Genomic DNA, 17,276 nt, shown 5'->3' with positions numbered 1-17,276 from the left:
CAAATCTAACCAATATTTACCAACTGTTAATAAATTGTACAAAAATTTATTATTCAGATACATACAGCCTTCCAGCCTGTTGGATTGTAAATCTTGATTAATTTTATTAATACATCTATTGATCAGCATGTGCCCTCCATATGAAGTCTACACAACAGGTTGAAATCCAGCAAAGACGAGATCATAGAATCACAGAACAGGCTGAGTTGGAAGAAACCCACGAGGACCATTAAGTCCAACACCTGGCCCTGCACAGCACCACCCCCAAGAGTTACACCACGAGCTCAAGAATATTGCATGAGTAACAACTGCCCTTGCTAGACATACGCAAACTTCTTAGCCTAGTAGGAGTATTTTTATTTAAATTTAAAGAAATTTTTCATTCCTTCTTTCCTACCAATTCCCATGTCTGGCAGAACCTTAACCTCTCAGCAAAGCACTAAACACTTTCCTTCTGAAATCCCACCTCAATCCCTCCCTCCTGAAGCCTATTTTTTTTGCATCTCCAGCCTATATTTGGACATCAGCAGCACCTATCTCTGATCTGCTCATTAAAATTTGAAAAACAAGGCTTTTCCCAAGAGCACTATTCCCTTACTGCCTCTTCTCAATAGCACAGGATTTCCTTTCTCTCTGTTTACCCTCAGCCTTGATCTGTCATCTTTTTTACTGCAATTTAAGCAATACAACTTATGGCAAGCCTGGGGCACGAGTCAGGGTTAAACTACAGGGGAGCAGCTCCTTCTCTGGTCAAGGTAAACAGAAATTCCTAAATTCAGCTGCTGCCATGGTGGAGCCCTGGGTGGCTGCTCCTTGCCAGGGAGGACGAGCACGTTCACAGCAAGCAAGGGCACCTGGCTTTTGCTGAGCTTCCCCAGCTTTCAGGTCTTGCTGACCATAGCTGGACAGGCACCTTGATTTCAAAGGGGAAGAAAATCACCCATCATTTCACTTTCACACCAAAATCATGTAATTCAGGCTCCAAATAAGATTCACTTAAAGTCAAGGATTAGGAGACTCCTCCTTCCTTCTTGTGCCCAGTTTCTCCCTAGGTATTACACATCACTGAAGGATCCTCGTGAGAACAGCTCAAAAGCAGCTCTGGGATACTACTGATTTTCCCTGTTCTCTCACCCACTAAAAAAAAAAAAAAAAAAAAAAAAAAAAAGTGGCTTTTTTAGTTTGCTTTCACAAACAATCAATGCCATCATACCTTTGGTTTCAACACTTGCTCCCTAATAAAATAAATAAAAATGGAAAAACAATAGTAGTCTTCAATCCAAATCATCAAAAGTTACAAGAAATTGAAATTTTTCAATGGAAAAATTTTTGATCCTTGCAGATGATTAATTTTGCCCATTTTCTTACATTATACATTCTAAGTATTATGTAAGACAAATTTGTCCCAAGACAAATTCAAAATCCCAGCTGTGTAATTCTTAATTCTGATAAAGGCAACTTCCAATAAGCTTTAAAATGAGAAACACCTATTTTTTGTTACAGGAAATGGCAGGGAAATGTAACTAATTAACTCTATTAAGTAAACTCATTGTATAACAACCTATTTTAGCTGCTGTAATGAAGCAATGAAAATTAAATGTTCTTCTTTAATGGAAAGGAATTTTTAGAAGCAAAAACATACACAAATATTAAAATAGGCAAGGCAATTGAAAATGCTTGGGTTTAAATTATATTATTAGATTACTCTGGAGCTTTTTTACTGTTGAGGCAGACATAATATTGCTCATTACTCATCCTTCCAATTATAAGTATCTGTTCTTGTTGCAAACCTAGTTCATAAATATTGAAAGCATGATGCAAAGTATTGCTATACAAGCTCACTTTTACATGCTAGGAATAGGACGAGTTGCTGGTTCATTTATTGATAATAATATACTTACATAATTATGCATAATACTAAAAACCTCATTATCATTCTACCAAGCCTGTAGCAAATATGTTTTGCTTAGGATTGCCTTTCAGCAATTATAGGTTTCTAAATTCAGTCATCTTCCTTCTAAATAAACAAGTGAAGCAGCAAACGGCAGCAGCTAATGATCATTTTAGAGCAAACAGATGTGAAGCCATCTTCAGACATGTCACCAATTAAATCCACCACCTCCTTGGGCAAAGCTGGCCACACCAGTGACACTGGCACTAAAGCCACCATCCCCTTAAGATCACCTAAACTAACACCCAACCAGAGCCTGGTGAGGAAGGGAACAAAACCTTTGTGAGCAGTCGTGCGCCGCCACTGAACTGTGAAGCTGAACTGACCTTTTACTTTGGGAAGTCACTTCAGTCTCAGCAGATGCAAAGTGTGTCAAAATCTTTCAGGTCTTGCTTAGCACATCCCAGTTAACTATACAGAAATAATTTTCTTTACCATTTATACATGAAAGACTATCAGCCATTCAGGTTTTGTAGAAGAAATTCCAAGCAGTTTATTCTGAAAACTCCCCATTTAATAATGTCTCTCAGGCACCCAGGGATAAAACTGAGCTCTAAGCAGGCTTCGCAATATGCTGATGTAAGAGTTAACATATGCCCTTAGTAACAAGGTACTGTATTCTAAACTATTTTCTACTAAGTTCTTTCATTGAAAAAGAATAAGCTCCCTTTCTCCCACATAAATGTACAGCTCCACATTCAGCACCAAAATGTTGGTATGGAGAATAAATTTCTCCCAATCTTCAACTATCAGACAGAATTTTTAAAGATTCCCTTTTCTTGGCTTTGCAGACCACCAAGGTTAAAGGTAAAAAACTCTGTCGTGTCTTCACATGACAGACATACATATTTAAAAGAAAACTTATTTCAGGGACTCAGATTTTAATGACTGCCATGTTGCCTTTCAGAGGCTATTCTGCTTTCAGCATTTAACTTACTACCATAATGAATTTTGGAATTTAAGGTGCTGCTACATGAAATTAAATTTCATTCTACTCTTTCAGGGTCAATGCTGAAACCAAACACCATCTGTTAACCTCAGACATTTCACCAGTATTATTTTCCCCAAGGAATCATCTCCGGCCTAGTAACCCAAAGTTTCCATTTTCTGAGAACTCTCGGATCACTAACTGTTCATTCCTAAATTAGTCAAAATAACTCACTCAGATGTCTTTTATAATGTTTGAAAAGGTCAGTAGTAATCAATGGCAATAGTGTATCAGTTCCATGATATCCCTTTATTAAATAAATCAAATTCAATCCCTTTTAGGTTAGGATTCAGTCATTCAAAAACATACATCACCATGTAATTTTAATCACATGAACATTTTGACTTCTTTCAGTGCAAATTACTCATATGATTGAACTAAACCACATACAGGTGTTAAAATAACAACAAACCAGACATTACAGATACAGAGCTCAGTAACACCAATTACACAGCTAGACTGCATACTCAACCAGCCAAAATTTGTACTTTTAAATGGGCAACTGTAATTTTTGCCTCTGCACAATTACACCATGCACTGAGTGGAAGCTTTATAACCAAAGGAACAAACGAGATCCTTGCAATCATGCAATTAAAGCCTGTATCATGCACACCCACAAGAATTCATTTCAGGTTATGTGATCATTCTCAAGCATTATCAGATAGCATTCACTGCTTGATCAGACTGTAACTTTACATTACCAAACAATGAAAACAGACTTTTTAAAATAAATTCTGTCATCTCAAGGCACAGGGGCATGTTACAATGTCATTATTATACAGTCTTTATGCTGTTTGGAGAGACTAAAGCATCCTTCCTTTCTTCCGCAGCAGCACCTTGAGAGACTGCCTACCAGTCTAAACACTAAAATATTACTTGGATCAGTTGCTAGAAACCATTACTAAATCAGATTCTCAAACAGCCTCAATAGCTACCAAACACCATTGGACCCAAAAGGTGCAACCTCCAGCAGGGCTGTTTCCTCACTGAAAAACAGCTTAGTGAATCCAGAAGAATGTGTCACTGCATGAAGCTTAATCTGTGTCTATACATGGCTGGGAGCCAGAGTCTTAAACAACTTTTCTTAAACAACCTGTCCAAACAACCTTCCTGGATATAAAATCCAGAAACTTGCATCAAAGTAATAAGCAAAATATAAAATCCATCAATTTGAAATTAGTGCAATAGGCAAATCCATCTGTTTTAGGGAGAAACGTATTCTATACAACTAATTTTTCAACCAGTTCTGAAGAACACAGCTAAATACAGCTGCTGATAAATGGGATTGCAAAATGTATTCATGTAAAGATATGCAAATAAGCATGCACTGACCATTACATAAAATTGATGTATCAAGGCTTTTCCTATGTTAATTCAGTGTGTAAGTCAGGAGGAAGAAAATTACTGACTTTTAAAAAAGGAATTAAATTTTGATTACTGTTCCAATACCTGAGGTAAAAAAATTACATTCTGTATCAAATGCTCAGCAGGCTGCTGCAGATGAATGCCCTCACCCTCAGAGTGCAGCACATTTATGTAAACACACAAGCAGCTTCTCCAGACAGGATTCTGTGATGCTGTGTGCATTGTCATGGAAAAATTAAGGCCTGCCCGCAAGAAACACACAAAATAATTTCATCTGTTGTATTTAGAGTAATGCTAGCAATCACTGTACTTGATAAACAGTGTCTCACAGACTATAATACAATAGCTGATATTATACTGAAAATACAACAGTGTCTAAAGTCATTTGTTCCTTTTACATTACATGTTCTTGGACCCATCCGTGAAAACTGGGAGGTTAATTATGATAGTACATTGCATAATTCTACAGCTAAATGCTCAAGTAGTTCTACATAAATGCCATATGTTTGTCTTAGAAAAACTAAAAAGATTAATTAGGAGGCCAAGGCCGGTACTTTGGAAAGTAATACTCTCAACACAATGACACTGTCTACTATGTAAATTGAAGTTTTAATTAATAGGTTAAGCATTAGTCATGGAAAAACTAAAAAAATCCCAAATTCTAAATTGCATGCATCAGACATTTTTTTATTGATATCACTTATAAAAAGACACTCTGCACAAGCCAATCACACAAAAAAAGGCAATTTAAACTTGATATAAGCTTTTCATCAAGGAGCTACCTGTTAAGCATTTCAGTCCTGTTTTTTCCCTACATTATTCTCACCTATTTAAAGTTACCTGATCACATCAATAAAGAAAAAGCTCGAAAAAACAAACTATAACTAGGAAGCAGAGTATGTTTGAAAAGTCAATTCAACAGTCTAAGGCCCTTCAAGAGCCTAGCAGCCACTTCTCCATCTCTGAATCTGGTTAAACCCAGCTTTTAGCCTACTCCACTACAAAGCAAAATCTCATAGCCATCACTCTCCTGAATAAAGGGTAATTTTGGCCTGATTCATAGATCACTGATGGTAAAGAGAGCACTTCCATAAAATTCAATACACTCTGGACCATATCTAGAACATACAGTCGCTTTACTCACCACATATTCAAACACAAGTGTCAAGGTCTCCTTGGTGTGAATGATGTCATGAAGCAGCACAATGTTTGCATGTTTCAATCCTTTCAAAAGAGAAGCTGAAAAACAAAACATACATGTTATCTTAAAGAGTATCCAGATATTTCATACTGATTTGCCCTCTTTTTTTAGTGACTTAAATGAGCTTCATAATCTGACAACCAATAGTTGTACTTGAGCATCTTCTATGTTCATGATTTGCACACATCCAGTTTTTGAAGATCACACCTTCCCATTCAATGCTATTTTCTCCTCCTTGCTGGTCAAACTCAGCCTCACTCTGAGGCCAAAACGAGCTGGAGCAAGACATTCTTCCTTTACACAGCCTCCTCTAAGTGAATCACTCATGTCAGAGCAACCAGACACCAAGAGCACTCCTACACTCAAAGGTTTTTTTTTCTCTCAGACAAAAGTCAAGCATGTCTTTCCAAAGCATAATCTTTCCTAACCAACACAACAGAGCTGCTGTCTAAATTAAGTGCAGTGTCTATCCTGAAAAAAGAGGTTTAAGCAATAATACTCCCTTCTCTCAAATATAACAGAGATTTAATGAATCATTTGTATTAGCCCCTGAGAATAAATACATTGCATTTTCTCACTATTTTTTTAAAGGTACTAGCTCATGTTCTCAGAACAGCCAAAGACTTATCTAGTGAACTTTCAGGTAATCTCCTTCACTAATTTTTTTTACAACCTAATACATATTTAATGTTCATTCCATATTACATATTTAATGTTCCACAAGATGTGGCATATTTTAGCAATATATGCTGACAAGCCATGTGTTGTTACCAATGTCGTTCTGTTGTCAGTGCCTTGTCATCTCATGCACACATCTGAGCAGGACTATCAGTCACCCTAGCAAGTAAATAATAGATACAAAGACATGCAAATGAGTGGCACATTTCTAAACTGAATAATGTGGAACTTTCTTCTCTCACCCTTCTACTTTTGTCAAAGAAAAAAATGAAAGGTCAAATGTGTGTCTCAATCCTTCACTGTGCTGAAAGGAAACTCCAGTGCTTCCACGGCACTGCTACCCCTTGCTGTCCTATTCAGGGTTTTCTATCAGGCTGAGGTAACTCCAGGGGTCATCTGGCTTTGAATTAATATAAGTACATATCATCTCTCATTCTGGTCTTTAGGAGATCAATCTGACAAGTTAATCACTCTAGGAAGCAACACAAAAGCAACATGGCATCTGGCTGCATCAGTGGTCCTCCACAAGCATCCTTAGAATCAAACTCTGGAATTCATCCCAGGCAGAAGGCAGACAGCAAAGAGGAAATACCACAAAGCTGCTTCAAAGTGGGTTTCCTCACAGACATCATGAAGACAGGACTGCAAACCTGCAAGGAAACTTTTTGTCCAAGAATGAGGTAACCCTACAACCTGGATGAAGAGGTGAGAAGAAAAATTTCAAAAGAGTTTGCTTTAGACTGCACTCCAAAGCTCATGCTATTTAGACAGCCGACACAGAGGAGCCTTTCCTGTGCTCTGATTAGGTTTCCACTGAGCTGTAAAATAGCTACTGTAATTACAAACAAGAATTGAGATCAGTGCATGTCTAGAAACTGTTAACATCCCACAAATTAAATAGAGGCCTTTTTCAGAAAAGAAGAGCCGCAAGCAATTTTCAAGGGATGCTCATCTTAGAACTTGGACAATTTTTTGGAACTAAAGCTCACAGAGATTTGGATATGTTAGGTTTTTTTAAAGACAACGATGAGAAATTGCTGCAGGAAAAAGGTATGGATACACAAAAAAGATAAAGAATAACTGTTCTGAAAGGTACCTTCTAACAGAAACAAGAACTTGTAACCTGGGGAAACCACAATAAAATTTCACCTGAAGTAACTGAGGTTTTCACCAGCTCTTTCCTCAAACCTTATTGATCAACCACACATTCACAGGCACTGTGAAAAAAAACTTCCTCCTAGCAGAGCCTGCGTCAAACTCCAATGGTATTTATAGCCTCTGTCAGCTTTTGCTGTTCAGATCATCACCTGAGGCCTTTAACTCCTCTAATTGGCCATTACTTTGTTGCTAGAATCTCCATAAGGGTCATTAAAGCTTAAACAGTACATTGAAAGCATCTTACCTCAAGGTCTTTGCAAATACTGTCTCTTCCCTTCAGTCCCCTCCCCCACTCTTATTTATCTTCTCTAATATCCAATTCTCCCCTTTTACAGCCTCTGTAATCAGCATCTGCCATATATTACAAGAATTACAAAATATCACCTGCAGGGTAAAATTTCTGTCTTCTCCATTAATCCAAGTGAAATACAGTAGGTAATATACTACAGAGAGCAAAATCATCTTAATTGCATGAATTTTACACTGCAGAAATAACCAATTACACTATGAATTTATATTGTGAGAAAACAAATATAACTGGTGAAAGTAAGATAATTACCCCACATGTTCTTCTATCAGGACTTACCATTAAGAAGAGTGCCTGTCTTGTGAAAACACTGTTTGGGTTTTTTTTCTTAAAAAAAAAAAGAGTGGGAGGGAAATAAAAATGGGGGGCAGGGAGGAAATTAAGGAGAGAAAAAACAAGTTGTATGAAGCAGGTAAGCTGTTTCTTCTTCCACAGACTACTTTAAAAACAAAATGAAATATGAACTATAATACGGAGGTTTTTTTTCTGGAAAAACAGCTTTTCAGCTGTTTTGACCTCTACACCTCCTCCTTTGAGCAAGTTTTTACAGGAAGGGGATAGAACTTTGGATGAACTCCATTAATTCAAAGACAAAACCCAGAGATCCACATCCAAAAGAATAAAAAGGAGTCCAGAGAATCTGTCAGCATCAGCTTGAGACAAGGCTGACTTTACCTTTGAAGCTGCCAATTCAGCTGCTACTGGAGCTCAGTGAGAAGTCAGGTACTGCTGTGCCTGGTGTTACTTCTAGAACAAAATAATTCCATCAGAGAAGGCCATCTCCACCCAGTGATTATCACCCATGGATTTCACCAAGAGTTGTTTTCTTCTAAGATGAAAGGACTAAAATGTTGTTGAAAAAGCACTGCAACAACTGTACATTGTTGTTGCAATGCTTTTCCAAAAGTGGAACCAATGTACTAGTACTCACCGTACTCTTAACATGCATTTTTAATTACAAAATTATACAATGCTGCTTCAAAAGTACTGGCATTCCTTTTTTACCCTTGTAAGATAAACAGATGGCAGCACTTTTAATTAATTTCTCCAAAGAGTTCTGAGGAGAAACAGCAGCAAGGAATGTTAAAATTCATTTTTAAAACACTTTGAACAAAGTATTATATGGGTTTGAATGGCCAGGTGATTTTTCTGTCACCTGTGTTTGCACAGTCCCACACAGCCAATTCTAACAGTAAAACCCAGGGAAGGCGAATTGTTGATTTACTTCAACAATTAACAACATCCCAGATGATGATTTCTGTGACTTTTACACAAGCTCATGATCTGAGTTGCTAAATGTACCAACACTCCACACTCTCCATCAAGGGCTAATAACCATATTTGCATACTTAAAGGAAACACATTGCATTTGCTTGAATAACCATCACAGGCTTTGCTTCCAGCAAGGGAATGCTCTCATCTATTATGAGCTCCTGGCAAGCTGCCATATTGCTTGTGCTGGTCAAGGAGGTTTTTGCTGTTCCCAGATGAGCTGGATTCTAAAGTACACTCACTCCACAAGCAAGGCAAGCCAGATGGACTGCAGCCAAGTCTTACCCAAGACCTGAGCAGCATCAGTAAATCAGTGCTTCGCTCCCTGCGGGGTTTACAGCATCAGCTCAAGCCTGACACTCCATTTAACAAAGCCTTGTGACTTTTAGATCAGCCTCAGCTTGGGAGTGTTTTGAAAAAGGCTATTCCCATATCTCATAAAGTAATATTTCACAGCTGTTTGATAAATTCAACAAAAGTAACTATTACTATTGACTCCCAGGTCACATGGAAGAACCTTTCACTAGCAAAGATAGTAGTTGTGGACATGGTAAGTACATTAAGCTCAAACATTAATTATGCTCCTTTGATCATCCATTCAGTCTTTCAATTCCTGAGTATCATTTTATTCTCACCTTGTGAAAAATCACAAATCTCCACTGTAGCTTTAGACAGAAGAATAACCCATGATTTTCAAACTGGCTAATATTTCAGTGACCTGGAAGCTTCTTAGCAGCAGCAGAACAGCCTCATGCTGCTCATATGCACCATAACATACAACTGCTGATGATGCTTCCTCATATTTCGCATTTTCAACATTTTTCTAAAATACCTAACTATAAAAATATCTGCTTTCCCCAGTAGCTGGGATGTCCTCTGGGATTACCATGCACCAGTGCTAACTATTGCTCATGCTGCTACTCACATGCAGTGCTCACCCTTTCTCACTGCCACTCCAGGAGGATTTCTCTCATCAGGAGACTTTTGAAGACTGCACACCTTGGAAGCTTGCACCTCTCTAATGCTGTTAAAGCAACTGTGCATCTTTGCTGCCCTGTTGGATTTCTGACACGCCAAAGAGCACATATTCTAGTCAGTAACACAAATCTGTGAAAGCAAGTAAGCTGCTGTGCTTCAGAGCCAAACAACTTATCTTTAAAATTCTGCAGCTTGTCACACTCTGCAGACACAACGGTGCTCTCTGTCAGAGTGCCAACTTCCTTGCATACACACTTGGGATCAGCCTCTGAGCTCTCCTGGAAAGGCATCCTTAGTGAGAAAACATTCATGGGGTTTTTTTCTTATAATCATGTTTTCTGAACAAACACACTCAAATATGTCTCACTGCCTGCACAAACTAGGGTTCTGCTTCTTTCCCAGCAACTTATTTTCAATCTAAACATCTTTAATAGCAATTTTTAAAATTTGGCCTGAGAGCACAATGTCCCATATACTTCTCATCCACTTCCCACACAGCAGGGTTTTCTGTGTGCAAAATGTTACTTAGAATTCTACCACAGAGACAGGAATTCAGCACTCTGTTGGTTTTGCAGCAATAAATATGCAGTAATTTTCTCCTCAGAAATGCAGTCCCCAAATCTACACTTTGCTGTTTTCCAGTTCACCCATCTGAAATTATTTACTATGAGCAAATAGCTTTGCTTCTCTAGAACCCTAACAAAGCAAAATTAAACTCAGTGAAAACTGTACATCCTAGGTAAGACCACACTGACCAGAAACTTCCCATCTTCTCACCACAGGACATATTCTGCAGAATTATTATTATTTATAGCACATATGTAATCTCAAGTAATTGATTTTAGAGCTGCATACCTATAAACACACAGAATTGGTCAGCTTCCAATTTGATTTTAGTGGACACAATGCAATAAAGATAGGTAGGCCACTCTTCAGCTTGGAAGACTTTTTAGGAGGAAGTTTCATAACAAATTGCAAAAGAATTTGTGAGCTACAGAAAGAAAAAAAAAAGCAGAATAGAAAACTTTAGATGGGTTATTACATGAGCTTAGCTCAATTGCCTACTTTACAGCTAATTTGGCCCTCATAAAAGTCTCTTCTAGATCTAACAAATAGTCTTTATTCTAGTTTTTTATTAAGTCAAAAAATGACAGTCTTCACATGCTTGCAAGTACTTGGTAGTCCTTCAACTGTAGGTTGCTTTGCAGGAGGGACTACATGGATAAAATTAGCTTCATTTACCTCCTCAGCTTCAATTCAGGCTTTTATGAGAGACTTGAAATTTTAAACAAATATTTTTTTTTATTTGTGAAATTTATTCTTGCTGCTCCTTCTTGAAAGTGTAGTGTGCTTTTACAAAAGAAATACAGAAAAAGGGGGTGTGTAGCAATGCATAGGCACCGTCAAAGGTTCTTTTTGTTACAGCTGTAGTCCCCTAAGCAAAAGGCAAGTCACAAACCTGCTAAAATCTCTTTGCCTATTGAACTGGAATAAAACACTGGAAGGACTGATCAAATAAGCTCTGAAAAGCACTACAATATATTATTCTAACAGTTATAGAGAAGACTGCTGCCATATGAAATGAATGTCTCTTTCATTACATTCTAGATATAAATACATGCATTGTGTATTGTTCCCAGTGCTCTTCCAACACAAGTGCAGATGGAGGTTAAAAATAATGAGACATCATCCTATTAAAGCCAGACTCTTTTGGAAAGCAATTACAATATGCTACTCCTATCTTGTAGCAGCCAGTCATATTTTGCCTTCCCTATCCATTTCAGTATTCAAAAGAAGAAACTGTGTAAACCAAAAATATGCAGTGTTTACAGAAAACAACTCTATAATGCAGGTAGCCTGTGAAAGCAGGAACATTTCTATTACTTTTTTATGCACACATAGCATGACCAGGAATAATAACACAATCTATTTATAAAATCATCCCTGGCTGCTTTTAGCCCTGTTACTGTGATGAATTTCAGACACTGTCTTCACATAAATAGCTATCTACCTTAGGATTACTTTGAAAGTTTTCAACCTAAATAGTTCCTCCCATCTCTCAAAACCAGGCTTTAGTAATAACTTCTGTAACCTACAGAAAAACTTTCCCTTTGGAAAAAAACCCAAACTCCTCAACCCAGTGTTTTGGAGTAGAGATTAAAAATCTGGGAAGAGGCCTTTGAAACAGAAATACACACTTTGCCATCTCTGTGAAACTACTCTAAATTTGGTTAAGTTAAAGCTTTGGAAAGCTTTTGTCTCTTTGGGCCAGCCTGACTGTCAACAGTGTGGAAGGAAGGAGGAATACCAAAAAGGGCAGATGGCAGGAGGGGCTGTGATCCACAGTGGAAGCTAGGACAGCTGGGTAAGGAGAAAAAAAAGCTACAGGACAAATGAACATCCTTCACAGGTGGAAAAATGCAGAAAGTGGAAAGAGCACATAGGCAAGACAGAAAAGGGACAGGATGCAGAGTACAGGGTGAGCAAACACATTTTGGGGGAGGCACACAAGAGCCTGCAGACACTAGCACATATTTGCCACTGATGTCCATACAAGAACCCAAGATTCCCATGGCTTTCAGCAGGAATCAGTCAAAGTATCTGGCAGTTTTCCTCTTCTCCTGCAATTTCAGCCTAGAGAGAGAAGCACCCTTCAAAGTAGCAGTTAACATTTCAGTTCAAGCAGGATGTGTTCAGGAGAGCTAGCAAATATATTGAAACATTGGAGTGAGATGCAACACCAGAAAATAGAAGACAGATCTCCTCTTGCTTTTTCAAACACTTGGAACATTACTTACACAAAAATCCAAATGAAAATAAACAATGCTAGGCCAAGTGCTCAAAACAGAGATGGACTACAATTACAGGGGCTGCCACAATGCAAACTCCATTCCTGATGTCACTACCATGAGACAAGCCAGAGTTTCAGTTCACAGCTGCTTCACATCCATCTTGCATTTATCTCACTTTGACAACCTGCAAATTCACAGCCCAACTTCTCCTGCAGTGGCCAATTTTTGTGCTTGTATCCATTAACTGTTCTGAGGTCTTTAATTTTGTGTTACAGATGGAATAAATACAGTGGAAGGATCTTGCACATTCATGAGAGAATGTGAAAACTCTATGAGGTCTAAGTCAGAAGAAAATCAGCCTGATCTTTACCCTTACCTTACCACTGACTAAGCATAACTAAGTCACTCAAGCTGATAATATTACCATGTTCCTCATTTTCTGAATATTTCCACTTTTGATCTTCATTCACACTTACCAGAACAGCAGAGTGCATACAATTATTACAGAACCCCAAGCAACACTGTACGCTGATATTACCCAGCATTATGCAAGTATTTGAAAGTCATCTCAAAATCATCATTTAAAAGGACTCTTGGCAAGTGGGGTGCTGACAAGATGAACAAATATTTAAGTAGTCAGAGTAGAATGACGAGTGTTCTAGAAATTTTCAAAGCCATCTGTGTTTTAGTAATGCACAGTAGGTGCCTATAGCTAGAGCCACCCATCAAGAACATTAAATTAAATTAATCGATCATCATCTGACACAAGCAGAGATCACACAGCAGGAGAAAACATGGTGCTGTTGTGTAATTAAGAACAGTAGAAGAAGAGAGACCAAATTAAGTTTTCACAGGTAAACTTAATTCTGACAACTTCTGAATGATTGACTTTGCAACCATAATAAAGATCCTCTGATGTAAATGGTACATCTGCAATATTAGTTTTACATTGTCAAAATGAGGGAGTAAATAACCGAGTACCAGTACTGAATCTCATGCTCTGCTCAAGTCAATGAGCATTTTGTTACTCTCTTTTACCAATGCATCAATATGACAAGAAACCACTTAACCTTATGTACCTGCAATGAATATTTTTTTTGTACACAGAAGACAGAAAAGCATCACAGGAAATAATTAAATTGCATTGACACGAAACTCAGTTGCCTACCAGCATGCTTGAGCCACTAGTTACAAATGAGGAATTCTACAGAAAAGCTATTTTAGAAAAAAAATTACTTTTGCTCTATTTCTCAGTGGGCCATTTCCTTCAGAAAAAAAATAAAAAAACCTGCACAAAAAGCAGACTCATTTGTCAGCACACACTTCAGGCGGCAGGAAAAAAAGGCTTGTGGCATATGTCTTGCTATTTTTCAAAAAGGGAGCGAGACAGGACTCTTTAAAAGATCATGTCAATTTTCTTCTTCTGGGTGGGTGAGGCTCAACATGCCTCTTTGCCCATAAGTGGAAAATAAAGCTGGAATGCTCATAGCATTGCTGCATCTCTTGTGGAGTGGTTTAGATGTTAAAGAAAGGCAGACTCAGTAGAAAGCTAGAAAACAACTATTTTTACAACTATTTTAGTAAACAAAATCAATCACAGTGAAAATAAGGCATAGTGCTCTGTAACTGAAAAGAGAAAAAACATGGAGTATATATATAAGAAACGAACAAAAATGTCATAATGAAGCAAATTAAGTGCAGTTACTGTGTAACTTGCCCTAAAAAGCAACTCAAAACAATGAACTATTGGGCTCTGAAGCATCATTAGAAGGAATGATATATGAATAATATCTAGAACATTTTTAAAACACGTTTAAGGACAGGAAATAACCTTAATTCAGACTAGATCTCTTTGATGTCAAATAACATTTGTAATTTATTTTTCTTTTCCATCTAAAAATATGCTAAGCATGCAGACTACAAAATGGCAACATTCCATCAAGTAACTTGTGAACTAATTTCAACCATGAAAGAAGCAATAGCGATGAAGCAAGTTTGCAGACACTATAGCAGCAAAACCCAGTGAAGGTTAAATTCTTTTCCAGACTAAATTAGTTGAAAGACTATATCAGCAATGGACAGCCATGCTCTACCATGGCCAACAAAGCCGCTTGGTGCCAACACTGCTGGACATCTACTAGGCAAGCACACTCTGAAAATACATTATAAGTGGTTTTTTCCACATGTGAAGGCCCTATCAATTCACAAAGGGCAGATATATGTTCCTCCTCCTGCATTTGCCCTGTGGTCTCTAGGTATTGTCTTGGTTCTCGCCTCATCACTGAATTGTCATTTACTCTTGCAGTTCATAGTACCCATCAACAGTGTCAGTTGAATTCAAAGTGCAAGCAATACAGAGGAAACAAATTTGGAGTCCCAGGATTTTTGCTTTACTCATCTCAGAATGTAACTATATCCAAATCAGTATGACTGCAAACTTAGCAAATTTACATTTAAATGACAGTGAGACCTGTTCTTATCACGGCACTCTCTAGAGCAGCATGTGCTTTTTGAAAGGTTGGGGACATTGTTCAACTTGCAAATATGTGTTATAAAGAACAAAAATTTTCATTTAAGCAAAAGATATCAAGTCCTGTATGTTTCTTTAAAAAGCAGCTGGCCCTCATAGAGAGCCAGAGAGGTGCCAGAACAGAAAAGATGAGCTGAAGGAATGTCTCAGCTTCACGGAGATGACAGCCATAGCTGACAGTGACAGGGTGCAAAAGTTAAGTGATGCTCAGAGGAGACCTAGTTGAGGTAAGGTAGTGATTTCTATCCTCCTGCTTTTGCTAAAAACATACCCATAATTTTCAAGTACAGATTCAAAATTACCTGTGCAGATGCATGACATGGATCAAACTATGGATCTAAATCATACTGGAAGCCATTCTGAGCAATGACATAATTAAAGCACTCCTAACAAATGTGAGAAAACACATTAAAAGGATCTTCAAGCATAACCCATTAACACCACAGGTGGTAAGAATATTTTTTAAAGAACAACTCAACAGCTTGTCTGTCTACTACATACAGATATAAAACATCCAGCCCCCTTGAAAATATACTCAGTTCTTCCATCCTGTTGTGTCATTCATCAATTATAATTACAGCAATTTACCGTTTGCTTTTCCAGATAAAATTCTTTTTATGGAATCATAGTAATTAACAATGACAGTAGCAAAATTGATAGCCCTGCTTCTTAAAGTACCCATTCCTCTAAAATGACGCTACTGCCTTAACAGACTTTAAACAAATGCCCTCATCTTTTCCAATTTATGTCTAACAGTGTTTGTTCCAGTCAAAACAGGTCAGCTCTTTTCCAAGAGAGAACTAGAGAACAAATACGCTCTTTAATGCAGCTGACCTTCCTTTCAAACAGTTCTCAATTCATTCATTGAAAGGGAGCCTTCAAAAGTAAGACTTCAGATCAAGGAAATGCTTTTTCTAGTTTCTGTGAAAATTTGTCCAATTTCTCAAAGTTTACATCTAGTCAATGGAAAAATGTACTTAGCAGCTAAAATATCCCAGAGAATCCATCCTCCCCGTCTGAGCCAAGAACTCTGGAGTACAACATTAGTTATAGACAGGACAGTGTCATCAGGAGAAAATTTCTAAGTTTCCCCAAAATCTCAATCACAAACCTGATTTTGGCTGAATGCAACTCCAAGTCCTGTGTTCCACTTCTGCTCCCCCCTCTTCAACCCTGCTAATGAACAGATAGTGGGAAATGCTCAGCCTGTGCAATTAGATTTCCCATTCTCCATGCCACACGCTCCTGACTGAGCCCAGACAAAGTCATCAACCCTTCCCTTCTTGCTACTATTGCTTTCTACCCTGGTGCTGCTTTGAATGACCCTGAACTTGCATTTTTTCAAGCTCACTGTGATAGTTGGTGTAATCCTCACACCAACATTTATTCTTAATCTCCATTTCTCCTAGTTCTCCTCCCTACCACTGCCCAGATATGGACAGTGCCAAGCATTCAGAGAGGCAGTCTTCTCCAGGCTGCTAGAGCATGTCAGAAAGGGAAACAAGAAGGCTAGAGGGAATGCAGAAGGGAAAAGGGAACAAAAATTAATAGATAATGCATGTGGAGTTTATAATGCTGTCAATATGAGGAAAAAAAAAAATCCAAAACCAAAGTTAAACGCAAAGTAGGAGGTTTACACCTCTGCAATGAAAATTGCTACCTTAAAAGCCAGTTTCACAAAGGGACTTTCATAGGCTCAGGACAAGCTAACAAGCCAAAATCCAAGAGCTTAAATCCTGGTTCATCATCCCCCATAGTATATGAGCCTAGAGATACAGACAATTCTTTAGTTGTCTCTTTAAATCCTTCTTGCTTATTGTTATATGTAAACAAAAAAGTGACTTGCTAAGCAAACACAAGAAGCAAGAAGGTTTTTGTTCCTAAAGAGAAATGGAACTGAAAAAAACTAGGCACCTTAAGCAGAAGGACGTAGAAGAAGCAAGACAACATGCCTAAATTGTATTTCTCTATAACTTCCATTTTCAATTAGAAAGACAAAGCAAATAAAATACTATCAGATTGAGTGGCTCAATCAATATAGCAGAAACTCTTCCTG

The 17,276-nt window shown here is 37.9% G+C and overlaps 1 protein-coding gene across 5 annotated transcripts in view; it reads right to left on the bottom strand.

The window, feature by feature from the left end:
• Window positions 1-17,276, bottom strand: part of CDK14 (cyclin dependent kinase 14) — a 310,762-nt gene that overhangs the window by 173,778 nt on the left and 119,708 nt on the right. For all 5 annotated transcript variants that reach the window (XM_064704274.1, XM_064704278.1, XM_064704276.1 and 2 more), the window contains one exon: window positions 5,449-5,543. In XM_064704274.1, coding sequence (XP_064560344.1) covers window positions 5,449-5,543 — 95 coding nt within the window. The remainder of the gene's footprint in view (window positions 1-5,448; window positions 5,544-17,276) is intronic.

This window comes from Zonotrichia leucophrys, chromosome 2, assembly GCF_028769735.1.
Source record: "Zonotrichia leucophrys gambelii isolate GWCS_2022_RI chromosome 2, RI_Zleu_2.0, whole genome shotgun sequence".
NCBI classification, from domain to species: domain Eukaryota; kingdom Metazoa; phylum Chordata; class Aves; order Passeriformes; family Passerellidae; genus Zonotrichia; species Zonotrichia leucophrys.
The sequence above is the reverse complement of the archived record's forward strand: the minus strand, read 5'-3'. Positions and strand labels throughout refer to the sequence as shown.